Consider the following 26,686-nt stretch of genomic DNA (forward strand, 5'->3'; position numbering starts at 1 on the left):
TAGCTACATTTCTATTCTCACCCATCCAATGAGAACACGAACACGCTAGCCTATGTAGCTTCAGTACTGCAATGGAAACTTTATATAGCTGTGTTAGGGGTAGGGATGACCTAGGCCGGTGATGCTAGTGTTATGTAGAGCTCCACACTTTCCTCTGGTCTCTACACCAGCAACACTCTTTGTCTTGTGGTCTCAAAAGAGAAAAATTCAGATATAGGCATAAAGGACATAGAGTAAAGCAGTCAGGAGTTCTTTGTGTGTATTAGTATTTTGCCTGGATGTATATATGCGCACCATGTGCATGCCTGGTGTTTAGGATGGTCAGAAGAAGACTTTTGGATCCCATGGAATCAGACCTACAAACTGTTGTGACTGCAAGGTGGGTGTTGGGAATTGAACTAGGGTCCTCCTCAAGAGCATCGAGTGCTCTTAACCGCTGTGCCATCTCTTCAGCCCCGAAATCAAGAGTTTTAACTAGAGTAAGGAAGGAAGTAAAAGTATCCTCTGGGAAAGCAATCTGCCGTATCCTGGCAGAAGAGGGGTTTAGACTTGTCCTTTATCTGTCATCTCCTCCCTGTGCCGCCCTCACAGAGGGCACTAAAAGAAAGTGGCATGCTTTTTCTTGGAAGCTCGTTTTACCCACTCTAAATAAACATTTAAGATGCAAGACTATGTCTAGGGATTTTAGTACCCTTGAAGATGAAAAGTTCACTATGGGGAAAGATAGAACTAACTCCACGTATGATCCCTTATCCAGAAAGACCCCGAAGCCTGTTTAAGTTGAGCCAACTAGTAGACCACTGCCTTCTATTGTTCTTCACATCCTTTTTTGGGGGCCCTGAGCTGAACCATCTGGAGAGACCACTATCACCTATTGTTCTTTAGGTCCTGTTTTAGGCGGCCTGGTCGGTCATTCTCTCCCCAGAGCTAACCTGCCTAACACTATGGCAGGCTCCAAGGAGAAGGCTGTATTGAAGAGTAGCAGTTCAAAGCAGAGAGAGCAGGGCGGGGCTTTCATGCAGACGCAGGAATACCACGTGTGAAAACAAACGGGTGTGCAACACCCGTGCCTGTGCGTAGCTGCAAACTGCGGGGAGAAACGCGGGCTTGGGCCACGAGAGACTTTACCTGCGCAGATTTCTTCCCTGCTTAGTCAGCTTTGGGCTGTCGAAGGTCCAACAATATCATTAGCCACACAATTTTCCGCTGAAAAAGACTGATAAATCCACCCAGCTTTCATTGTTTTTTAATAGACAAATACACGCAGGCTCTAGAGAATTGAAGTTATCTGTCTCATGTAAGAGCTTTGAGCAGCACTAGAAAGCAGACGCTAGTCCGCGGATTTTCTCTGCCTCTGATCCCGAGGCACTGCCTAGAGCTATCAAATCTTGGGTAAACACTAGTACAGTGTTTGGCTTGTACCTGTGTAGACTACATTTCCCACAATGCCTCGGGCCAAGCTCCCCACCCACTACCCAGCTGGATGCTGCCTCCACCAGTAGTGGAGCGGAGTTTCCAGGGACTGTCCTGAGCAGCCAATGAGCGTGGCGGTGGGCGGGCCTCTCCCGTCCATTGTTCTCCGTACCCCATGGGCTTGAGCTGCGGTGAATCCAGAGGGGCCGGGCCGGGCCGAGGGGCGCCTTTGCGCGCCGAGCGACTGGGAGAACAGGATCTGGTCCCCGGAGAGGCGAGCCTGAGAGGCAGGTCCGGAGCCGCGCGCCCCGCGGGGAACAGCCGGAGAGGCGAGCGAGTAACGGGCCTGGAGCCAGCCGAGGGCAGCTTGGGGGAGGGGCGTCGGTGTCGGCGGCTGGCGGGCCGGGGGCTCTGCGCTCAGCTCTGCGCCCCGGCTCCTCCGGGCCGGCGGAGTTCCGCTCTGGCCAGAGCTCCGCACACACGCAGCCCAGGAGCGCAGCTCTACACGGGGAAGGAAGGGATGCTCGACGACATCCCGCCGAGCCTCCGCCTTGGTCCAGATGGGGAAACTGAGATTCCGCGGGGGCGTGTCGTCTCCCGGTTTAGCAAATGAGCTGTCTAGGTTCAGTGTACCGGTGCTGCCCCGAAAGAACTCCGATGTATTTATTTTTCCCGTAGTCATTCGGACGAATGGACATTCGGAGCATCAGTTTTGTTGTTGTTTTACTGCTGTCCTATTTTTACTTTTGCTAATTTCATGGGGGGTGGGAAGGCGTGTTGTCTGAATCTATGGTGTAATGATTTTTAAAAATAAATATTCATTGCTTTCATAATATTTAAATAGTTTTAAATTTCACAGCTCTGAATATTTTGTAGAGTTGCTCTTCAGCACCCCCCCTCCCCGCCCCCATGTATTCCCATGTATGTTCATTTTAAAAGGGAATTGGGAAATCCTGGGTGATGGGACGTGGTAGTATCTCAGTACTCAGGAGACAGGGCAGGAAGATCAGGAGTTCAAGGCCACCTGGGCTACATAGCGAGACCTTGATTCAGAAACAGAAACAAACAATGTCTGTACTGAAGCTGTAGGGACTTTTTCTTGTTACTATTCCCAACAGTACAGTATAACAACTATTTACACTGTATATGTCGTCTAGAGATGACAGAAAGTATATAATGCATCATTTTATATAGGGGGTTTGAGCATTCACAGATTCTGGAATCTGCAATTCCTGGAAGGGGATTCCATGAGGATAACCCCCTTTGAAATACAGCAGTAATGCCTGCTCCTCAGGAAATGGGGAGCACATTGACATATGTTCTGCTGCCAATAATTAAGATGTCCATTATGATAAGGATGAGTGTTATTATCTGCTTATTAAGTGGTCACTGAGGCTGAATGACTAACCTCTGTGTTAGATGAGGGTTTCTTGCTCCGCAGGAAGTCTGAGCTGACTTAGTGCAGGATATGTCCAATCTGTTTCCTTCACCCCAGAACGACTCATCCTTTGGTGTTCTGAAAAGAACAATGCTGTGTTATTCTTTGTGTGTGTACGTGTATGAGCTATCTCTTTTGCCGTGGTCACTTTCCAGGAGTAAGGCAGCAAGCTTCTGATGGTTTTGAATGGAAGGTGGCCACTGGGAGTTAGGTGGCTGTGGGATGGTGTGCTTAGTGATTTCGGTTCTCTTATCTTGTTTCTCAGCAGTGTTTCTTGTTGAGATTGGAGGAAGGAGTTGCCTTCTCAGAGAGCCTGCCTGGAGACAGATGCAAGGCTTGAAGCCTGAGTGACCCTCCAGGAAGTTGGACAATGGCAGCTGAAGAGCCAGCAGTGACCTCTCCCCTCAGCCCTTTGGTTCAGGTACCTCAAGAAGAGGAAGAGGAACAGGCAGAGGTCACCACTATGATCCTGGAGGATGATTCGTGGGTGCAGGAAGCAGTGCTGCAGGAGGATGGCCCCGAGTTGGAGCCCATTCCCCAGAGTGCTGGAAAGGGCAGCCCCCAGGAGGAGGGTGCAGCCGAGGGACCTCAGGGTGCGCTTGTCCGATTTCGGGAGCTCTGTCGGCGCTGGCTGAGGCCAGAGGTACACACTAAGGAGCAGATGCTAACTGTGCTGCCAAGGGAAATCCAGGCCTGGCTGCAAGAGCATCGGCCCGAGAGCAGCGAGGAGGCTGTGGCCCTGGTGGAAGGCTTGACCCAGACTTTTCGGAACAGTGGTAAGCTGCAGAACCACAGAGGGAAGGTGGGAGCCTCCCTAGTGGAGTAGTGTGTGTTTGTGCAGGAGCAAGTGTCTTCACAGAGTAGGAGAAGGCACTTGTCTCTCACTACTCTGTCTGTGACACTCAGCAAGGTCATGGCTCTTCATGCCCCCGCTGTGTGCAGTGGTAGCTCCAGGATTTCAGTAGGAGGGGCTTGGAGGGCTGTTCTTGGAGCCCCACTTTCATACTAAACATAGCCTTGACTTGTTTATTCAGGAGGCTGGGAAGTTGAGGGAGGTCGTGGGGGGGTCTGGGATAAAGTTCAATAAAATGCCTGCTTTTATTGAACAGAAGGTTACCTGGAAGCTATTTTTGTTCTTGTGATTTTTAATTTCCCTTGCTATAAAGAGAAAGTGGTGGTGGTGTTGGGGTCTTATTATGTAGCCCCAGCTGGCCTAAATTCACGGTGTAGACCAGGCTGGCTTCAGATGTACAGAGATCTGCCTGCCTCTGCTTCAAGAATATGACATTCTTCCCTTAAGATTAAAGAACAGAAAATGTCATTGTTTTGCAGGTATAAGCACAAAAATGACCTCTGCAATCCACCCCTTGGTCTTTTCAGTTGGTTGTAATCATTCAGATAGTTGCAGCAATTGGGGGGAAAATGCACTTTTTTTTCAAAGTGGTCATTGTATGAAATCATGATAAACAAGTAAACTGTCTGGGCTTTCTGTTATATAACGTTATTGTAGACCCTTAAAAGAGTAATTAACAGGATTGGGGGCTTAGCTCAGTGGTAGAGCACTTGCAAGGCCCTGGGTTCGATCCTCAGCTCCAAAAAAAAAAAAGAAAAGAAAAGAAAAGAAAGAGTAATTAATGGGCCGGGCAGAGGTGGCATATACCTTTAATCCCAGCACTCGGGAGGCAGAGCCAGGGGCATCTCTGTGAGATCAAGGCCAGCCTTGTGTACAGAGCAAAATCCAGGACAGGCACCAAAGCTACACAGAGAAACCCTGTCTTAGGGGGAAAAAAAAAAGAATAATAATTAATGGCCAGGCACGGAGGGGCACACCTGTTATCTTAGTACTCAGAACTGAGACAGGAGGATTGCAAGCTAGGTCTCTGTATGTAGAATAGATCCCATCTAGAGAGAAAAAACAACGTAATTCCAGACAAGCTCTTTATGATGGTTACTGTAGTTGTCTGCTTTGTTAGTAATAAGTTCTGGATCCTTCTTCCATTTAGCTATTCTGTTTGCATTTGGCCCTGGGCTGTAAACCATACTCATTTGGTTGCCAATTATCCACCTTTCCCCTGGGACCATTTCAGGACCCATAGGATGTGGCTGCTTTGTGCTGATGAAGTACCAGGAGTGAGAAAGGTGTGTGGAGAGGCCAGGCCAGATCCGGGAAGGGTGTGTGGAAGCCGTGGACCATGAGCAGGAGGTTTCAGAAGAGAGTGTGGAAGGTCACAGGGTATGGAGGAAGCGGTGACAGCTGAGAGTTGCTGTGTTCAGCCAAGCCTTTCAGGTGGGAGAGGCGCGGAAGCAGGCTTCTTCAGATGACAGTGAGGAGGCTTGCTGGTTGGAACGGAAAGTGTGTTTTCAGGAAGTAGTGGGAGTTGGGGAGAAGGGAGGATGGAGTTTTGAACTTAATGTCATTGGCCTCTGCAGGTTCTTCAACCAGGGCCCGTGTGACATGAGAGGAGGCCGAGTTTGGCCACAGGATGTAGGTTTGATTAGATTGGGGAGAGGCTAGAGGCTGGTGAGCAGCCAGGAAGTGGTTGGTCATGGGATGTGCAATGGTGGAGTCAGGAGGAGGTGGAGACTGTGGGATGTGCAGTGATGGAGTCGGGAGGAGGTGGAGACTGTGGGATGTGCAGTGATGGAGTCGGGAGGAGGTGGAGACTGGGATGTGCAGTGATGGAGTCGGGAGGAGGTGGAGACTGTGGGATGTGCAGTGATGGAGTCAGGAGGAGGTGGAGACTGTGGGATGTGCAGTGACGGAGTCAGGAGGAGGTGGAGAATGTGGGATGTGCAGTGATGGAGTCGGGCCAAGGTGGAGACTGTGGGATGTGCAGTGATGGAGTCAGGAGGAGGTGGAGACTGGGATGTGCAGTGATGGAGTCGGGCCAAGGTGGAGACTGTGGGATGTGCAGTGATGGAATCAGGAGGAGGTGGAGACTGGGATGTGCAGTGATGGAGTCGGGCCAAGGTGGAGACTGTGGGATGTGCAGTGATGGAGTCAGGAGGAGGTGGAGACTGGGATGTGCAGTGATGGAGTCAGGAGGAGGTGGAGACTGGGATGTGCAGTGATGGAGTCGGGAGGAGGTGGAGACTGTGGGATGTGCAGTGACAGAGTCAGGAGGAGGTGGAGACTGGGATGTGCAGTGACAGAGTCAGGAGGAGGTGGAGACTGGGATGTGCAGTGATGGAGTCGGGAGGAGGTGGAGACTGGGATGTGCAGTGATGGAGTCAGGAGGAGGTGGAGACTGGGATGTGCAGTGATGGAGTCAGGAGGAGGTGGAGACTGGGATGTGCAGTGACGGAGTCGGGAGGAGGTGGAGACTGTGGGATGTTCAATGGTGGAGTCAGGAGGAGGTGGAGACTGTGGGATGTGCAGTGACAGAGTTGGGAGGAGGTGGAGACTGGGATGTGCAGTGATGGAGTCAGGAGGAGGTGGAGACTGGGATGTTCAATGGTGGAGTCGGGAGGAGGTGGAGACTGGGATGTGCAGTGATGGAGTCAGGAGGAGGTGGAGACTGGGATGTGCAGTGATGGAGTCGGGAGGAGGTGGAGACTGTGGGATGTGCAGTGATGGAGTCAGGAGGAGGTGGAGACTGGGATGTGCAGTGACAGAGTCGGGAGGAGGTGGAGACTGGGATGTGCAGTGATGGAGTCAGGAGGAGGTGGAGACTGTGGGATGTGCAGTGATGGAGTCAGGAGGAGGTGGAGACTGGGATGTGCAGTGATGGAGTCAGGAGGAGGTGGAGACTGGGATGTGCAGTGATGGAGTCGGGAGGAGGTGGAGACTGGGATGTGCAGTGATGGAGTCGGGAGGAGGTGGAGACTGTGGGATGTGCAGTGATGGAGTCGGGAGGAGGTGGAGACTGGGATGTGCAGTGATGGAGTCGGGCCAAGGTGGAGACTGTGGGATGTGCAGTGATGGAGTCAGGAGGAGGTGGAGACTGGGATGTGCAGTGATGGAGTCAGGAGGAGGTGGAGACTGGGATGTGCAGTGATGGAGTCGGGAGGAGGTGGAGACTGTGGGATGTGCAGTGACAGAGTCAGGAGGAGGTGGAGACTGGGATGTGCAGTGACAGAGTCAGGAGGAGGTGGAGACTGTGGGATGTGCAGTGACAGAGTCAGGAGGAGGTGGAGACTGGGATGTGCAGTGACAGAGTCAGGAGGAGGTGGAGACTGGGATGTGCAGTGATGGAGTCGGGAGGAGGTGGAGACTGTGGGATGTGCAGTGATGGAGTCAGGAGGAGGTGGAGAGACAGTGGTGATTGAGGACAAGATTGGACACAACATGTGGGAAAGCAGAAGTAATACAATAGCATTTTTGGAGTTCTTTCTTTAGACCCACAATCTGCTTAGCATCTCATGAATAAAACTTGTGTAAAAGGCCACCATTTTGGAAGATAAGTGATTTTTGTCACCAGAGGGGTAGGGTGACCCACTTTAAGATCTTGCAGTTGGTATGAGGCAAAACCAGACCCATGTTCTCAATGATTTCATCGCATGAATGGTCCTGAGCATTCCTTGTGAGGGGCTAGGAGGAGATTCCTTAAGGACTAAGGCAATGACTCATGCCTTCCAGTCTAGTGGACTTAGCACCTGGGAAGGAAATGTAGTTTAGGACAGACGGTATGACACTAACCAAGAACTGAGAGATAGGGACAAGTCTGCCCTCAGAAAAAAGGTCCTGATTTTGCGCATTGACTGTGACCAGCCCTGCACTGAGCACCTTGTGTGGCCCTTGTGCTGAGGGTCTTGTGAGGCGAGGAGGATTGTCACATGACACATAGGTTGCTCAACATGTCAGTTGGTAGAGCCAGGGTTCAAGCCCTGGTCTATTTGCTTCTGCATGAGTTTCACAGATCCTAAGTTTTCTTTGAAGTATTTTAATTTCTTTGGCTTTGACAGATAACTTCTTTAGCAGTGTGGTTGAGAACAAGCCTACGGTCTGGATCGTGCCTGACAAGTACTATATCACTGAGATACACCTACAGTCTAGTAACTTTTATTTCATTAATTAATCTTTGAAACAGGATTCTGTGTATTCCAAGCTGGTCTAAAGTTGGTATGTAGTTGAGAATGACCTGGAGCTTAAATTTTTTTTTCCCCTTTTTTTTTTTTTAAAGATCTATTTATTTATTATGTACACAGTGTTCTGCCTACATGTATGCCTACAGGCCAGAAGAGGGCACCAGATCTCATTATAGATGGTTGTGAGCCACCATGTGGTTGCTGGGAATTGAACTCAGGACCTTTGAAAGAGCAGCCAGTGCTCTTAACTGCTAAGCCATTTCTCCAGCCCCCTGTAACCTTTTTTGGGGGGAGGCGGGGGTTGAGACAAGGTTTCTCTGTGTAGCTTTGGAGCCTATCCTGGAACTCACTCTATAGACCAGGCTGGCCTAGAACTCACAGAGATCACCTGGCTATGCCTCCTGAGTGCTGGGATTAAAGGTGTGCACCACCACCACCTGGCTACTCATTTATTTTTATGTGGATGTTTTCCCTGTGTGCCTGTCTGTGTACTGTGTGTGTGCCTGGTGCCCTCAGAGTTTAGAAGAGGGCATTAGATCTCCTGGTACTGGATTTACAGACCAGTTTTGAGCTAACAAGGGGGTGCTGGGAATTGAACCCTGGTCCTCTGGAAGAGCAGCCAGTGCTCCCAGCTGCTGAGCCATCTCCAGCCCCACCTTGACCTTTTGATCCTCCTGCTTCCACCTGTGGGACTGTAGATGTCTGCTGCCATACATCTGTAGTTTAGTTTGTGTGGCACTGGAGAATCAAACCACTCCATCAGAGCACTCCAGCAACTGAGCTACATCTTTAGTCTGTCTGTTTTTTGAGACAAGGACTCAGATTGTAGTCTAGGTTGGCCTCAATCTCATGGTAATCCTCCTGCCTCAGTCTCCTGAAATCTGGGATTACAGGATATGCTACCACATTCAGCTTAATTTTATTATTTGTACAAGGGAGAAGAAAGAAAAGAAATTTATCCCATTTCAGACTTCACTTTGCCTTCTGATGGCTGTGACAAATTTATAATGAACTTCAGGATTTCCAAGATATCACAGAAGTTTGGGTTGAGGAGAGGTCTGTCTGGGGAAGTCACAGACTGATGTCATTTCTCGGCCTGTATCTGAGATGATCACAGCCCTCGAGGTCAGTTTTGTAGCGTCTTGCTTTTCTCATTGGTCATCTAAGGTGGGGGATTCCCCCAGAGGAACAAGGCTTACTCCTGACTTCTGCCTTAAGATGATCTCTGGTAGGCAGGGTGGTGGGCAGTGATGGTGGCCTGCGCCTTTGATCCCCGCAGAGGCAGGCCAGCCTGGGCTACAACAGAGAAACGGCTTGCTTGTTTGTTTTTCCAGGGAGGGGGATTATCCATGCTGGTCTTTGTTTGATGACATCTTGTGCCCTTCTTCCTCATAGTTGCTCACAGGAATCTCACACTTTCCTTCATTCCTTCTCAAACAATGACTTCACCTGATACCAGCCAGCCTCTAGTCTGTGTAAGATCAAGGTCTTAGGGTGTATTTACCCAGGAAAGAGCATTTCCATGCCTGGTTATTCCTTGTTTAATATTTGACTAAGAGGCACCTCTGGCTGTTCGTGTCTTGTAATTCCAGTTACAACCATACCTCTAGAAATAGTTTACATGTAAAGCTCATTTCTATTTGTCTGTGTTCTCTGTGGGTGTTTTAATACTATTCCAAGTCCTAAATCAGATTTCTTGGCTGAAATTGGGGTTTCTTGGCTGAATTTTTGCAGCCTCCTCTAAACTAAATCTACTTCTAGCCTCTTCCCCTCATCTCTCAGTCTGCTTGAAGCTCCACACGCTTTTGCCAAACCAAGTGACCTCCTCCTCCTCCTTCAGGGTGTTTGCTGTCTCTTTCTCTTTGCATTTTTGTTACTTGCTGGCTTTTCGTTTTGAGATTAGGCCTTACTGTAGATTCTGTCTAGCCTAGGCTGACCTTGAACTCCTTATCCTCCTGCCTCAGTCTTGACTTTTTATCAATCTCATTTTTTGGTTTTTTTGTTTTGTTTTGTTTTTCAAGACAGGGTTTCCCTGTGTAGCTTTGCACCTTTCCTGGAACTTACTTGGTAGCCCAGGCTGGCCTTGAACTCACAGAGATCCGCCTGCCTCTGCCTCCCAAGTGCCGGGACTATAGGTGTGCTCCATCACACCCAGACATGAATAAAGGAAACTTTAGCGTTGAAAGTTGAGAGACCTCTGCTTAGTCATGGAGAAGACAAACAGGTAGCTAGCTCTTCCCAGACCCTTCTATTCCAGAAACAAGGAACTTAACATCTGCATGTCCTGCTTTCCTCCCCCAAGCCCAGAGTCTCTCATAGGCCAGGATGGTCTCATGCTCTGTGACTGTGACTGTGAGGGTGACCTTGAACTTCTGATCTCCGTGCCTTTACCTCCCTAGAGCTGAGATCATAGGTGTGTGCCTCCATGCCCAGTTTATACAGTGCTGGGGATCAAACTCTGGGCTTGGTCCCATATTAGGCAAGTACTCTGAGCTGCATCTTTAGCCTCAGCATCTGCCTTTACACCCTAAGATTTACCCTTTTGTTTGTGTTGTTGTTTGTTTTTCTCAAGCCAGGGTTTCTCTATGTGGCCTTGGCTATCCTGGAACTCACTTTGTAGACCAGGCTGGCCTTTAACTCAGAGATGCCTCAGCCTGCCAGTGCTGGGATTAAAGGTGTGTACCACCACCATCTGGTTAAGCTTTGATTTTAAAGATGTTTTTATTTTCAATTGTGTGTGTGTGTGTGTGTGTGTGTGTGTTTGTTTGTGTGTGTGTGTGTTTATGCAGAGGTGTGTATATATGAGTGCAGATGCCCATGGAGACCAGAAGACTATGGAGTTACAGGTGGTTGTGAGCCTCCTGACATGGGTGCTGGGAACCGAACTCAGGTCTATTGCAAGAGCAAGATGAGCTCTTAACCACTGAGCTATCTTTCCAACCCCTGAGCTTTGATTTTGTAAAACAAAATGAGGTCAGGTTCAAACCTGGAAAGCATAGCTAGGGTTTGTAAATCTTCGAAGGAGGATTGGCAGGACATCATTTAGATCTAGGGAAATACTCAAGCCAATGGAAGTTAGGCAGTTTAGCTTCATGAAGAGACCCTCTTAGCCTGCAGTGAGTTCATTCACAGACGCTCCCTCATTCTATTCAGGAGACCCAGTGAGTATGTAGTATGTATCAATTAAGATATTTTAAAGCGGCATTCTTATGAGCTTGGAAGTATTTTTCCCACTTCTCACATTGCAGAGACTCAAGGACATGGTCCCAAGTGTCCTAAGTAGAAATTTGTTGGGTAGCCCTTTCACCTGGTGTGATCCAGACCAGCCACAGGTGTGCGACAACAGCATTTACCTGAATAGACAAGGTTGGAGCTGAAATCTGAGTTATGGAGAATTCGCTTTGGTTGTGGGAGGCCAGTGAAAACCTCTCAAGCTGAAGAGCTGGCTCTGTTGTGGGTTCCAGTGTTCCTTGATAGAAAATGAGATGGGGAGACTGAATGATCAAATCTCAGAATAAAAGGCTAAGGAGATGGCCCAGCAGTTAAGAGCACTTACTACTCTTGCAGAGAACTCAAGTTTGGTTACCAACACCCAGATAACAGTTTACAACCACCCATAACTCCAGTTCCAGGGGATCTGATGCCCTCTTAGCTGCTCTGGGAAACAAGTATGCACATGGTGAACATTTACACATGCAGGCAAATGCTCATAGAATAAAAATCACAGGATGAAATCACTGCTCCAGTGGGAGACTATCTCTCAAGTGACTTGTGGCTTGTATGAGATTGACTACATTGTCCTTGTTGGATGTCTGTGTTTTCAGTCCACCACAGACCTATAGAAAGACCACTTATACAAAGCAGAAGTTAACTACTGTACTTGGTTATAGATTATTGGTGTAAAAAACAATGCAGCCGAGCGATGGTGGCACACGCCTTTAATCCCAGCACTCAGGAGGCAGAGGCAGGTGGATCTCTGTGAGTTCGAGCCCAACCTGATCTACCAAGTGAGTTCCAAGAAAGGCGCAAAGCTACACAGAGAAACCCTGTCTCAAAAACCCAAAAAACAAAAAAAAAAAAAACCCAGAATGCTGTGTGTGTGTATGATTTGCTTTTTTTTGGGGGGGGGGGCAAGGTGGGCTCTTTTTCAAGGCAGGATTTCTCTGTATAACCCTGGCTGTCCTGGAACTTATTCTGTAGACCAAGCTGGCCTCAAACTCAGAAATTCACTTCCCTCTGCCTCCTGAATGCTAGGATTAAAGGTATGGGTCTCTACTGCCCAGTTTGTGTGTGTGTGTGTGTGTGTGTGTGTGTGTGTGTGTGTGTGTGTTTCCTCCTTGAATGCTTTGGGGAATAAGACTCAGGTTTTCCAGAAAAAATCCTGAGTTTAAAATATTTGTCTTTGGGGGCTGGAGAGATGGCTCAGTGGTTAAGAACACTGGCTGCTCTTCTAAAGGACCTGGGTTCTATTCCCAGCACCTACATGGCAGTTCACAACTTTTTTTTAACTTCTGTTCCAGGGAATCTGACACCCTCACACAGACATACATGCAAGCAAAACACCAATGCACATGAAATAAAAATAAATAAATTTAAAAAATAGAAGATCTGTCTTTTGGTTGGAGAGATGGCTCAGTTGTTAAAATCACTTACTGCCCTTGCTGAAGGCCTAAATTTGGTTCCCAGCACCCACATCAGGTGGCTCACAACCATTTGTAACTCCAATTCCAGGGACCTGGGTGTGGTGGCACACATCTGAAACCTTAGCATTCAGGTGGAGCAGGGCCGTTCAAGGTTAGAGGCCAGCTTGAACTACATAGGAAGTTGAGTTCCTCCGTGGGAGATAACTTGGTGGTTGTGTATTTGCCTGGCATACTTGAGGCCCTGGGGTATAGCCCATCACCTGGTCCCTCCCAAAATTATCCAAACATTTCACTTTTCAATAATTAGCAGTTAAACTGTTCCATGTGTTTCATACCTGAGGTTAGAAGTCATTTATCAAATTTATGGCCCAATTTTTGGCTCCAGTAATACATGGTATAAAATGGCGACAGTTGTCTCTGACCTGCTCTAACGGCTGTCCCAGAGTTCACCCACCTTTCTCTGAGATGATGAGTCAGAGAAAGACCTGTGGAGTCAAGGAGACCAGTGAACTCATGCCGTGGCTGCATCCCCCAGGCAACTCTGGGCCAGTGTAGCTGTCTTATCAGGGTTGAGGGGAGGGAATCCTCTCTTGACGGAAGCCCTGGCCTCATGGAATGACTAGTCTCAAAACTGACAAACTGATAAATTCTTGATAATGGTCACACCTAGCAACACACACCTATAGTCCCTGCAATGAGGAGGCTGAGGCAGGGGGATCATGAATTCAAGGGCAAAGTGAGCTACATAGTTTCAGGCAAGTTCTTCAGACCATTAGTGCAGGGTTGGTCCCCTGGACCAGCAGTATCAAACCTGTTAAAAATGTAGATCTCACTCCATGGCTAATGAATGAGAAACTTTAAGATTGGGGCCATTTAGCGGTCTGGAAGTCCAGCTCCCTGACCACTACCCAGGGTAACTTCAGAGAATGCTTCTCAGGAGCAAGGATTGAACGATTTCTATAATAACTTCACACACAATCTGAGGGGCATTCTCTTTTATTCTTCTCTAATTCTAATTCTCTTATCCTAATTGTCTATACTTTCTTAGCTCTAATTCTTTAGTTTCGGGTCTGTAGTTCTAAATCCTTTTCTAATTCTCTGTCTCAATTCTCTGTTCCAGTTCTCTCTAGAATCTTGTTCATCTAGCTTAAATACACTTCTTTCAGGAGGCTTGAAGCAATTACAAGAGTTACATCTTATTGGTCGAAAGCTCATTCCTTGGGTAAGTGATAAGGGCAGAGCCATTTACCATGGCAACACAAAGTTTCAAGGTTTCAGGAATAAGACTGATCCGAGCCTGGTGGCACAGTGCCCAGTGAGATAAGCTTCAAGATGTAGGTCTTTTATCAGCTAGAGACTTGACAAGCAAAGAATTGGCGTGTTTTTTAGGCTGCTTTGTATTAATAACCTTGGTTAGACACCTGCGGCTCTGACCTTGTGCATGGCTGTGAAGTTTTAAACTTAGGATCCCTATACAGAGATATTTAGTCTAGTTTGAACTTACTCTAAGGTAAAAATGAGCTAATTGTGTGCAGTTTGCCTTAGACTGAGGAGAAATTGTTACTTTATTATGTTAGTCTGAGTAAAAGGAACAAAGCAGGCTTTTAAGTGTTTTACAGTCCTCAAGGAACAATAGATCTAATTATGAAGCATATCCTAGTATATTTTCTGTATATCAAAATCATACAGCTTAATGAGAAGTCATCTTCCTGACAATACACGGATATATGTGCCCATAAAATTGAGATGCAATTGTGAGATTACATATATGTATCATATGAAATTAGACACTACAGTGCAGGTATTGGGGAGATATCAAAGCTGCTTTTGCACATGTGAAGTTACAGACAGGAGCAATAGCTTTCAGAGTCAATGACCCCACAGGCCATGCCTGGGCGTGATTCTCCTCCATCAGAGAATCATTCCTTTGGTGGGTTGACATCTGAACACTGTTGTCACCTGCTGTAACTTCCCACGGCCTCTGACAGGACCGACTCTTTGGGGTCTTACAAGCCCTGTGGGTGATCTTGACCTAACCTCCGGTCTTCTAACCACTGTACCAGGTCTCTGGTTCTTAAACTTGGCAGATGTTGAAACCATCTGTGGACCTGGAGTCCATGCCAGGGGTGCTAAAGATTGACCTCAGAGACTTCCTTATGCTAAGTATGTGCTCTACAACTGAGAGACACCTTAGTTCCCAGGCCAAGAGACAACATCATTAATATAACCAGGGAGCTTGGTAGGAATGTACAGTCAATCTTACCCCAGCCCCACTGAAGCAAAATATACATTAACTCTCTGGTGGTTGATGAGAAGCCTATCTTGTGTTAGAAAGGAATAGGAATTATTACCTTCATACTTGTTCTTGTCCAACAGAGAAGCCAAAGAATCACAGTTTAGCACTTCTGCCATCCTTAGCATCTTCTGATGTTCCGTGGCAACAGTCAACAGGGTATCTAGCTGAAGTTTACTGTATAGATAACTGTTCCCTCAGTGACTATAAACACATATGTACATATTTTCTGTCTCTGTCTCTGTCTCTCTCTCTGCGTGAGTGAGTGTGTGCGTGCGTGTGTGCGTGAGTGAGTGTGTGCGTGCGTGTGTGCATGAGTGAGTGCATGTTGTGGGTGTGTGGGTGTGTTTGCATGTGTAGAGGCACATGTTCCATGGTGCACATGTGGAAAGTTTTTGGGAGCTGTTTCTCCCCTTCTACCATGTGAGTGGGTTCTGGGCAACAAAATTAGGTCATCAAGCTTGGCAGCAAGTGTCTCTACCCACTGATCCATCTCCTTCCTCCTTTAAAGACAGTCTTCCGTAGCTTAGGACTTACCTCTCTGTGTCTGTGGCCTAGGATGACCTTGGACTCCTGATCCTTTGACTCCCTCTTGAGTGCTGGCTTTAAGGTGTGAGCCACCATCAGGATTATGGGGTGCTGGAGGTCAGACCCTGGGCTTTGTGCCTGCTAGGTAAGCACTCTACCAACCACTTGGCCAGCTCGGATTCATTTTTGTTACCATGAAAGGTACTGAGCACTGTTAGTGAGCTGGACTGTTAAAGCTTCAGTTTTTAGGGTTGAAGAGATGATGGGTCAGCAGTTGGTCCAGAGGACCTGAGTTTGGTTCAGAACCAATACCAGATATCAAATGCCTGCAACTCTAATTCCAAGAGAATCCCTGGGCACCTGTGCTCACATGTACTCTTAAGAGGAACTAATCCTACACAGTGAAATGCATGGTGGTTATTTAAACTGATAACTGAATTCATTGCTGTTTTCAAGCAGCTGGATTGAGGCAGAACATAGCCAGATGTGGTAGCACCCAGATGCTACCCTAAGAGAGGCATGCCTGTATGTGGGAATTTGCACATAGAGGCTATCAATCACAGATTTGATCACCTCACCTTAAATAAGCCGTTTATTAGTCTGAATAATAGAGATGTAAGTAGGACCTTATATAGACATTTTACTAATTGTCTTCCCTGCTTTCTCAAGAGGTCTAATGTTGAGTCTTAGAAATAATTAGGTTATCTTTATCGATTTATTTCTGTATACAGAATTCTACAAAGGAATAGAGATAATTTATAGAGCTAGATCACGCAACTTATAATAAAGAAGAAACAATGGGAAGAAAAACTTGAAAGGTCACAAAATGTATGCTTATCAAAACATCCAGGGACCAGAGAGAGAGGTCAGTCTGTAAAGTGCCTGCTGCACAAGCCTGGGGACCCAAGTTTGATCCCCAGCACCCAGTTTAAAAAGTCAGACATGAAGCCAGGTGTGGTGGCGCACCTTTAGTCCCAGTGCTTGGGAGCCAGAGGCAGCAGATCTCTGTGTGTTTGAGGTCATTCTGGTCTACATCGGGAGTTCCAGACCAGCCAGGACTGTGTAGTGAGACTTTGTCTCTCTTTTTTTTTTTTTAAGCTAGGCATGGGTGGCTAAGATGGCTCATCAGATAAAAGCAAGCTTGATGACTTGCATTTGATCCTGGAACCCTGGTGAAAAGCCAAATGCAGTGGCCTGTGTCTGTTACGCTAGCACTCCTATGGTAAAATGGGAAGCAAAGACAGGAAAATCACCCAGAGGTTCACAGGCCAGCTAGCCTGAAGTATTCAGTGCAGCAGATGTGAGAGATCATGCCTCAACAAGGTAGAAGGTGAGAACTGAACCCTGAAAGTTGTCTTCTAACCTTTATACATGGGCAGTGTCATGTGCAGGCCTTCACACACATGCACAAATAATAATAAAGTTTATTTTTTAAAAAAATGGCCAGGCATGGTAGTGCATAGTTATAATCCCAGCATTGAGGAGGGTGGATCCCTAGGGCTCTCTGGCCAGCCAGCCTAGCCTAATTGGACAAGTCTCAGACCAGTGAGAAAATTTCCAGCACCCATGTTTGATAGTTCACAACCACCTGTAAATTCAACTCCAGGGGATCTGATGCCACTGGCCACTGAAGGCATTTACACATACAGATACATAAAATAAAAATCAAACAAATTTTAAGGAAGCTACAACCATGGGTATCAGTGAACAAAAACCAAAGGCTCGGAAGGATGGGTTTTATTTTGTTTTGTTTTGGGTTGTTTTGTTTTGATTTTCCAAGACAGGGTTTCTCTGTGTAGCCCTGGTTGGCCTGGAACTTGCCCTGTAGACCAGGCTGGCCTCAAACTCACAGAGATCCACCTGCCTCTGCCTCTCAAGTGCTATGATTAAAGGTATGTAACACTATCACTCCCAGCAGGCAACTTCACCTTTTGAACAAGACTGAGCTATAGAGCTATTTCTGTGATGATTAAAAAAAAAAAAAAAAAAAAAAAATCTGGGGTCTGGAGAGATGGCTCAGAGGTTAAGAGCACCGACTGCTCTTCCAGAGGTCCTGAGTTCAATTCCCAGCAACCACATGGTGGCTCACAACCATCTGTAATGAGATCTGGTGCCTCCTTCTGGCCTGCAGGCATACATGCTGTATAAATAATAAATAAATAAATCTTAGAAAAAAAAAGAAAAGAAAAGAAAATCTGTATGTCAGATTTCATTGAATGCCTGCTGAGCTCCAGGGACCTTAGTGACCATTAGGGTCATTGTGTACCTTGTCACTATCCATTAACTGGGACTTCCAATCCCTACCTGATCTTATTTGTTCGTGCAGAAACAAGTAGAGACATGGAATTCAAATCTTTAAGACTCAGTGATTGCCACAAAGACATGAGGCCTGGCAACTAAATAGCCAGTCAGGAGGAAATGAACTTGGGTCCTTGGTGGTTTTGTTGTTTGTTAGAAATCAAGCCCAAAGGGGCTGGAGAGATGGCTCAGTGGTTAAGAGCACTGGCTGCTCTCAGAGGACACAGGTTCAATTCCCAGCACCCACATGGCAGCTCACAACGGTCTGTAACTCCAGTTCCAGGGGATCTGACACCCTCACACAGACACACCAATGAAGGCAAACACCAATGAAAGAAGAAAGGAAAGAAAGAAAGAAGAAAAATTGAACCCAAAGCCTCTCACATACCTAGCACATGCCCTACTCCTGGACATTACTCCTAGCCCCAAACCTGGCTTTTGTAAGTTGAGACTTTTGTAGCCAGAGAGTGTGTGTGTGTGTGTGTGTGTGTGTGTGTGTGTGTGTGTGTGTTTACAGATGCACAAGTGTATATGTGGAAGGCAGAGGACAATCTAGGTGGTGGACCTTAGACATTGCCCATGTTTTAAAAGTACCTATCTATCTATCTATCTATCTATTTAGGGTTTTTTTGTTTTTGTTTTTGTTTTTGTTTTTGTTTTTTTCAAGACAGGGTTTCTCTGTGTAGTTTTGGTGCCTGTCCTCGATCTCGCTCTGTAGATCAGGCTGGCCTTGAACTCACAGAGATCTGCCTGGCTCTGCCTCCCAAGTGCTGGGATTAAAGGCATGCACCACCACCTCCTGGCTTTAAATAAATTTTATTTTATGTGTTTTCTCTGTCTGTCTGTCTGCACCACACACATGCAGCACCCACAGAAGCTTAAAAGGGTGTCAGATTCTTTGGAATTAGAGATACAGTAGTTAGCCACCATGCAGGTGCTAGGAATTTGAACCCTGGTCCTTTGGAAGAGCAGCCAGTGTTCTTGACCACTGAACCAGCCCCGTGTCTGTCTGTTCATCCATCCATCCATCCATCCATCCATCCATCCATCCATCCATCCATCCATCCATCGAAACAGGATCGCACTGGCTTGGAACTTGCCATATGGGTTAGTCTGGCTGGCCAGCAAATCCTAGGAATCTGCCTGTCTCTGCTTCCTCAGCACGGACCATTACAAGCACCTACCACCAAACTATGTTTTATATGGGTTCTGGGAGTCAAGGTCAGGTCCACAAGCATGTTACCAACTAAGCCATCTCCCAGTCCTCTTTATTTGTCACTTAAAAAATGTGTGTGTGTGTGTGTGTGTGTGTGTGTGTGTGTGTGTGTTAGCATATGTGTGCAGGTCCAAGGACAACCTGCTAAAGTTGGTTCTCTCTTTGCAGGAGATGGATCCCGGGATCTAACTCAGGTCATCAGACTTGGTGGCAAGCCCCGCTGGGCCACTGTGCCCCACCCCCCCTTTAACTTTCTTTTTCTCATCATAATGGGGGGATTGACCCGACACTGTATGTTTTTCTTGATTTCAGATTTTGAGATACAGAGTGAGAATGGAGAGAACTCAGGTCAAGACATGTTTGAGGATGTGGAGTCACATGAGATGTTCTTGAAAATACCCGGAGGGGAAGGTGCTCAGCCGTCTGATGGGGAGAGTGACTTTGAGAGGGACTGTGGCTCTGGGGGCGTCCAGGGAAATGCCGCCGCCGCCCGTGAGGACCCCGGGGACGTGCCATCGGAAGGAAGGGAAGTTGGCCAGCTAATAGGCCTTCAGGGCACCTACCTGGGTGAGAAGCCTTATGAATGTCCGCAGTGTGGGAAAACTTTTAGCCGGAAATCCCACCTCATCACACACGAACGGACCCACACGGGAGAGAAACACTACAAGTGCGATGAGTGTGGGAAGAGCTTTAGTGACGGCTCCAACTTCAGTAGACACCAAACGACTCACACCGGAGAGAAGCCTTACCAATGTCGGGACTGCGGGAAGAGCTTCAGCCGGAGTGCAAACCTGATCACCCACCAGCGGATCCACACGGGCGAGAAGCCTTTCCAGTGTGCCGAGTGTGGCAAGAGCTTCAGCCGGAGCCCCAACCTCATCGCGCACCAGCGCACGCACACGGGGGAGAAGCCCTACTCGTGCGCCGAGTGTGGGAAGAGCTTTGGCAACCGGTCCAGCCTTAATACTCACCAGGGAATTCACACTGGAGAAAAACCCTACGCGTGTAAGGAATGTGGCGAAAGCTTCAGTTACAACTCCAACCTGATCAGACACCAGCGAATCCACACGGGGGAGAAACCGTACAGATGTACGGACTGCGGACAGAAGTTCAGCCAGAGCTCGGCGCTCATCACCCACCGGAGAACGCACACGGGCGAGAAGCCCTACCAGTGCAGCGAGTGCGGCAAACGCTTCAGCCGCAGCTCCAACCTGGCCACACACCGGCGAACCCACATGGTGGAGAAGCCCTACAAGTGCGGGGTGTGCGGCAAGAGCTTCAGCCAGAGCTCCAGCCTGATCGCGCACCAGGGCGTGCACACGGGCGAGAAGCCCTACGAGTGCCTCACGTGCGGCGAGAGCTTCAGCTGGAGCTCCAACCTGCTCAAGCACCAGCGGATCCACACCGGCGAGAAGCCCTACGGATGCGGCGACTGCGGGAGGAGCTTCGGGCAGCGCTCGCAGCTGCTGGTGCACCAGCGGACGCACACCGGCGAGAAGCCCTACGAGTGCCTCCTGTGTGGCAAGCGCTTCAGCCGGGGCTCCATTCTCGTGATGCACCAAAGAGCCCACTTGGGAGATAAGCCCTATAGGTGTCCGGAGTGCGGGAAAGGCTTCAGCTGGAATTCGGTTCTCATTATACACCAGCGCATCCACACAGGAGAGAAGCCCTACAAATGCCCGGACTGTGGCAAAGGCTTCAGCAATAGCTCCAACTTCATCACACACCAGAGGACTCACCTGAGAGAGAAACTCTACTGAAGGGGCAGGGACGGGAAGGGAGATGCTGGAGGGGAGACTTCCCACAGTGCTGCTGCTGGCCCTTTAAAAGAGCCGTTTCCCAAATACCCTTTGGGAGTTCGTCCTCATTTCTAGGACGGTGTTATCTTGGTGGAGTCCTGTGCCGCTCCAGAAGGGAGTGTAGGAGTGGGAGGTTGGAAATCGGGCCTTTTCTGTTTCATGATTTGGTTGCCCTACATTCCCCTGTGCTCCTGTTCCCTTGAGACGGGGAGGTAGTCCTCCATACGGGATGGCAGTGTGTCTGCAGCCTAGGCTGAGGCCTCCAGGAACTACTGGACACTGTGTACTTGTGATTGTCTGGCTATGGCCTCCTCCTGCTTAGGTGCCTTTACCCTGAGCTGGTAGCGTTCCAGGCTCCCTCCCTGTCTGTGTCAGGCTCCCTCAGGCTGGCTAGGGGTCAGGATGATGGAGCTCTATTTCCGAATCATCTGTTTAAAGGCAAAGCCCTTTTCTGGTTTCTGAAAGTGTCCAGAACACAGTTTGGGAGAGTATGGCCTGAAACTGATGTCCCAGTGTCTCTTCAGTTGGTAAGAGGGACAGTGACTGCCAGGAAAGGTGCCAGCTTAGGTTCGTGTGCCTGCTTTTGTGTTTGCATACAGTCCTGTATTAAGTTGGCTGTGTGGGGTGCACACTAGGACACGTGGAGCTTTGTGTTTGGAGTTTGACCCTTGACCCCCAGCTGTCTGATAGTGAAACAGTACTGTGTGCTGTGTGCCATGTAAGCACTTGTGAATCACTCTGTGTACTTGTTTGCTCCCTGTCCACATTTTACACATGTACACTCAACGGTTTTTGGAGGCAGGGTCCCATATAGCTCAGGCTGGCCCTGAACTTGCGATGTATTTGAGGATGACCTTGACCTTCTGATCCTCCTGCCATCAGCTCCTGAGTGTCAGGATTACCAGTGTGTACCACCCTGCTCAGTTTATGCAGTGTTGGAGATTGAATTCAAAACTTCTTTCATGCCAGTCTATCACGCTACTGAGTTACATGCTCAGCCTCTTAGAGCTTTCGTGTGTGTGTGTGTGTGTGTGTGTGTGTGTGTGTGTGTGTGTAAGTGTATGTTGATGTGTGTGCAGGTACTTGTGGAGGCCAGTGGTTAACCTCCAGTGTCATTCCTAAGGTACTGTCCACCTTGTTTTTATGAGAGTCTCTCACTGAGATCTGGGACTCTCTGCTTATGTTGAGCTCCTGGCTGGACAGGTAGGAGCTGCCTCCCAGTACTAGGGTTACAAGCATGTGCACCACACTTGGCTCTCAGCGTGGGGGCTGGGATTGAACTGGGGTTCTCATGCTTTCCTAGCATGACAAATTCACCAACTAAGCAGTCTCTCCAGCAGCACACTTTTAGTTTATGTGTGTGGCCCTACAATACAGCCCCGCAGGCTTTGTATACCAAGAACATCCTTTTTAAGGAACTGTCGATTCTGAGGGTATCAGAAATCTCCTGGTGGGGCTGACGAGATGGCTGAGCAGTTAAGAGTGCCTGCCGTTCTTCCAGAGGACCCTGGTTCAATTCCAGCACCAGCTTGGCAGCTCACAACCATGTGAAACTCCAGTTCTGGGGGATCTGATGCCATCTTCTGACCTCCATGAGGAGGTCACATATATGCATATATATGCACATATATGGTGCACACGTACACATATTAGGCAAACACCCATACACAGAAAATAAAACTAGATCTTTAAAAAGAAAGAGAATCCCCTGGTGAGACTTGGCCTTGGATCAGGAGTTTGCCCTGCAGATTCACACCTGGTCCTAGCTGCTGCCACAGGGCTTTACTTGGATCCCAAGCCGTGAAAAGTGAGGGCAGGGGTGCTAACTGGAGAAGGGAGTTGTTGTGAGGAAAGAGGATAGATACAGTATTCCTGAGAGATGTGAAGCCATCACCTCCTACATAAGAGGAGGCATTGGGGCATTTTTTAAAAAAATGGATGTTGAGCCGGGCAGTGGTGGTGCACGCCTTTAATCCCAGCACTCGGGAGGCAGAGGCAGGTGGATCTCTGTGAGTTCGAGGCCAGCCTGGTCTACATAGTGAGTTCCAGGACAGCCAGAACTACATAGTGAGGACCAGTTTCAGAAAATAAATAAAAAGAGCTTGACCTCTACTGTTAGCAAGCCTGTACCTTATACTTTCATGTTGCACCCGTCTCCTGCTGCAGGCTGAAAGTGACCTAAGACTTTAAGAAGAAAGAACTAGTTGTTTCAAAGAACCAACCTATCTTTGGATGACTTACCACTGCTATTTGTGAACCATACATCATATTTGACACCCAAGCCAGATGTGGTGGCTTAAATCTTATAAACCCAGCACTTGTGGGGCAGAGAAAGAAAGATCACAAGTTCGAAGCCAGTCTGAACTATACAAATCCAGGCCAGCCTAGCTTCCTGTCACTCAGGATTTGGTGTGACACATGTGTCTAAGGAATGAGATGACACTGAGAATCATCTCTATTCAGAATCAGTTAATTTAGACAATAGGGGCGTTCTTAGCAGTGATGGTGGTAGACTGTGAAACCAAGGAGGTTAAGATCCATCTGTGATTCCATCCATTTGCTTATTTGGCAAGCAGTCACTGAATACCATTACCATCACTGTGCTAGGTTTAGGGAAAACTATAGATGCCTATTAGGTGTCAAATAACAGATATTTGAATCTGTCCAGGAAGGGAGCAGAGCTGGAGTAGTTTCCCGTGTAACCCATGCTGATCTTAAGCTGTAGCCAAGGGTGATACTGAACTGAGCCTCATGGCTTAATTTCCCAAGTGCTAGGATTACAAGCAGGTACCAACATAGCCAACTGAGGGTTTTATTATCATGTTGTGCCCATGTCTCAAGACCCCCAAGCAAGACCACCACAGAGCCGATATCTGATGCAAAACACACAGGGGTTTATTGATAACAAGCAAGTCTGGGCTTGGTCCATGTCCAACACTTGACACAGCGGGTGGAGGATGACGGCCCTGAGCTCTCTGAATGAGGAATTTTTAAAGGGAAAAATCGCAAGCAGGGTGAAGCCTTGGCATCATATGATTGGGTGAGGGTATGTAACCTTTGAATTTACTGGTTGGAGGTTACAGTTATCATTTGGGGCAGGCCTGGACAAGTCCCAAGCTCTGTCCTTGAGCTGCCATGGAGGCTGGCTGGCCTCACACATTCACATTGACCCATGCACGTAGCTCTAAGTTGGTGAGGGGTCCCAGACAGTAAACACCTGGCTGAACCTTGAGCGGTCAGAGTACATGCAGAAAGGGAGCTACTGCAAGGATTATGTCTTTTGTTCACGGCCCTCCCAGAAACTGCTCCCCCAAGTCTCAGGAAACTGAAATTGAGGCCTGATCTCTGAGAGAAGACTGACAGCCTGCTATGGTGTCTGTTTGGTCCTTTCATTTCTCCCTTGAGCAGTATATCATATCCAGTCTTGGAGATGTTTCTTTTTGGCAAAAGACTTTATCATCAGGGTAGTAGAACATTTTGGAGGCTAACTGGACCAGGACATAAGAGTTTTCCTGTTATCAACGGCAAAGTGAGCTTCCTCTTATTCAGTTTTTGCCATCTGCAAGTGTGTCATGGGTTTGGTTCAGGGGCTGATATTGGGCTCCTAGCATCCCCAGTTTAGTGGTACCCAGACAGGAGTCATCATTTAGTTAAGACACCAGTGACATAAGAGCCAACAGTAATTAGCAGAAGCAGAAGGGCCAAGATCCCTGTGATAGCTGACAGAGTTCCTTAACCTGAGGGAACTCAGAATGAGAACAGGGACCAGTTATTACTGTATCTCAGGTCCCTATGACAAGAAATTCCCTTTTGAGCTAACATTCTGGGGGTGGGGGAGGGCGACGTTCTCGCTTCTGTAATTACTTCCTGCTGACATAGGGACTTGGTTGTCAGGGCCCTGGAAAGCCAGAGTGTTAGTCAAAGGCAAGGAGGAAACGTTTTATTGGCCAGCTGAAGAGATGGCATGTATATCAGCTAAATTGGTCCATATCGGGTTTCAGCAAGTTCAGGGCTCATCAGCAAACGATGCTTGGAAGTGTCTGTCAGCCAAGTGGAAACCTGTTGAAACAGATATAAACTAGGAACAGGAGTTAAAATTTATGAACGTATTTGTAACTTTCAGACCCATAGCCTCGGTAATTGTAGTATTATCAATTTGCATTGAAAACCACACTATCTTTTCTATCTAGAGAGCCAGGTATGGATTGGACTACAATGACTTTGGCTGATGAAAAGCATCTGTAAGTCTATATTCAGAACCTGTTTATCTCTCTCTCTTTTAAGAGACTTAGTAGCTTTAATTAATTAATGCATTGATCAATTAATAAGGTGGCTGCAACCTTGTGGAAGACTCTGGTTGACTGGTGTTACTAAGCTGACAGAGCTATAGCTAGCCCAGCCATCAGTGCCAGCAGAGAGCTGAGAAGGATAAATTTTATCTGAGTGCAGACTTCCAAATCTATTAAAAATGATAGCGACTACCCATTACCCAGACTGCCATCATCGAAGGCTTATTCTGTAGTTGAAACCTGGATCCTCTCCTCGCCCCCATTTGGATAAGAAGTGAAACTTCAGAGAGTATGGATTACTTTTATTGCTTTTTTTTTTTTTTTTTTAATCTGAGACTGTATTTGTCAGGGTTCTCTAGAGTACCCATAACTTAAAGAATGAACCTCTCTATAAAAGGGGGATTTATGAGAGTGACTTACAGGCTGTGGTCCAGCTAATTCAACAATGCTGCCTGTGAATGGAAGGTCCGAGAACCCAGCAGTTGTTCAGTCCGTGAGGCTGGATGTCTCAGCTGGGCTTCAGTATAATGCTGGAATCCTGAAGAAGTCGGCTTTAATGCCAGTGCAGGAATGGACTTGTTAGCAGAGAGCAAGCAGGCAAAGAGAGAAGCTCCCTTCTTCCCTGTCCTTAGATAGGCTTCCAGCAGAAGGCGTGGCCCAGATTAGAGGTGGGCCCAGTTAAAAATGGATCTTTCCACTTCACATGATTTAATTAAGCAAAAGTCCCTCACAGGTGTGCCTAGACAAATGGGTTTTAGTTAATTCCAGATGTAGTCAAGTTGACAACCAAGAATATCCATCATAGAAGGGTCTTGCTTTGTAGGTGGCCTCAGACTTAAAGTGATCCTCCTGCCTCTGTTTCCCAAGTACTTCCCAAGTTCCCAAGGGACTAGAGTTTTATGTGCCAGCATGCCCAGGCACTCTCATACATTGACCCAGTATATAATCATACTGAGACAGTAGAGATTTTACTGAACGATGGCAGATAAGTGCATTGAAGCATACAGCTTATTTCAGTCCCCCAAGCTGCACACACTTAGCCAGCACCCAGGTCCAGAAACAAGGGAGCAGCAGGACCCAGATGTGCCACTTGGCAGCCGGCCTGGAGTTTCTGGTGTGGGTCGAGTGTGGGACGCTCATCGGACCTGGTTCTAGACCAAATTGTGTCACAGTCTTCTGCTTGTAGTTTTCTACAATGAATCAAGTCATAATGGGATGACTTCTCCATAGAATTCTCCTGTAGCCTCACTCCAGGGCAGTGGAGACGTGAGGTGCTTGGTAAGTCCATTACCAGGACCTGCTAACCACACCCCTGTGGTCACTTAGCTACACCATATTAGTTTCTCTTAATCTTTTGTTTTTACTTTTGTTTATATGAGGCAAGGTCTGAGAGGATAGTCCAGGCTGGCCTCAGTTTTTGGATATCTTCCTGCCTCAGCTTTTCAGGTACTGGATTACATTCATTGGCCACCACACTGGGTATTGATTATCAAAGCCATAAGAGAGGGAATGGTGATTCAAGCCCATAACCCCAGCATTAGAAGATGAAGACCCTCTCGCCCCATACCAAGTTTAAGGTTAGCCTGTGCTACTTGACAAAAAAATGTCTCAGGCAGGAAAGAAGGCTCAGTGGGTAAAGGATATAGCTACCAAGCCTGACAACCTGAGCTCAGTCCCTGAGTCCCATGAGAGAAAGGAGGAAGCTGACTCCCAGAAGCTGTGCTCTGACCTCTACATCTGC

General features: G+C 47.7%; 1 protein-coding gene across 2 annotated transcripts; it reads left to right on the forward strand.

The window, feature by feature from the left end:
* Positions 1–1,561: 1,561 nt before the first annotated feature.
* On the forward strand, positions 1,562–21,493 carry Zscan2 (zinc finger and SCAN domain containing 2). 2 transcript variants are annotated; one of them, XM_036185666.1, is made up of 3 exons: positions 1,562–1,704; positions 3,117–3,627; positions 19,170–21,493. In XM_036185666.1, the coding sequence occupies exons 2-3, from the start codon at positions 3,222–3,224 to the stop codon at positions 20,615–20,617; spliced, it is 1,854 nt and encodes a 617-aa protein (XP_036041559.1). In that variant the 5' UTR covers positions 1,562–1,704; positions 3,117–3,221; the 3' UTR covers positions 20,618–21,493. The 2 variants fall into 2 exon arrangements, with proteins under 2 accessions (XP_036041559.1, XP_036041568.1); XM_036185675.1 differs by having other exon boundaries at positions 3,120–3,627.
* The last annotated feature ends 5,193 nt before the right edge of the window (positions 21,494–26,686 follow it).

Source organism: Onychomys torridus, chromosome 1 (assembly GCF_903995425.1).
Source record: "Onychomys torridus chromosome 1, mOncTor1.1, whole genome shotgun sequence".
Classification (NCBI taxonomy): Eukaryota; Metazoa; Chordata; class Mammalia; order Rodentia; family Cricetidae; genus Onychomys; species Onychomys torridus.

What these genes read in the sequence shown, in the direction of transcription:
- Zscan2 (XM_036185666.1), top strand. Translation starts at nt 3,222, where the DNA reads ATGGCAGCTGAAGAGCCAGCAGTGACCTCTCCCCTCAGCCCTTTGGTT. An exon ending in CCAGACTTTTCGGAACAGTG is followed by an intron (nt 3,628 to 19,169) that starts GTAAGCTGCAGA and finishes TCTTGATTTCAG; the next exon opens with ATTTTGAGATACAGAGTGAG.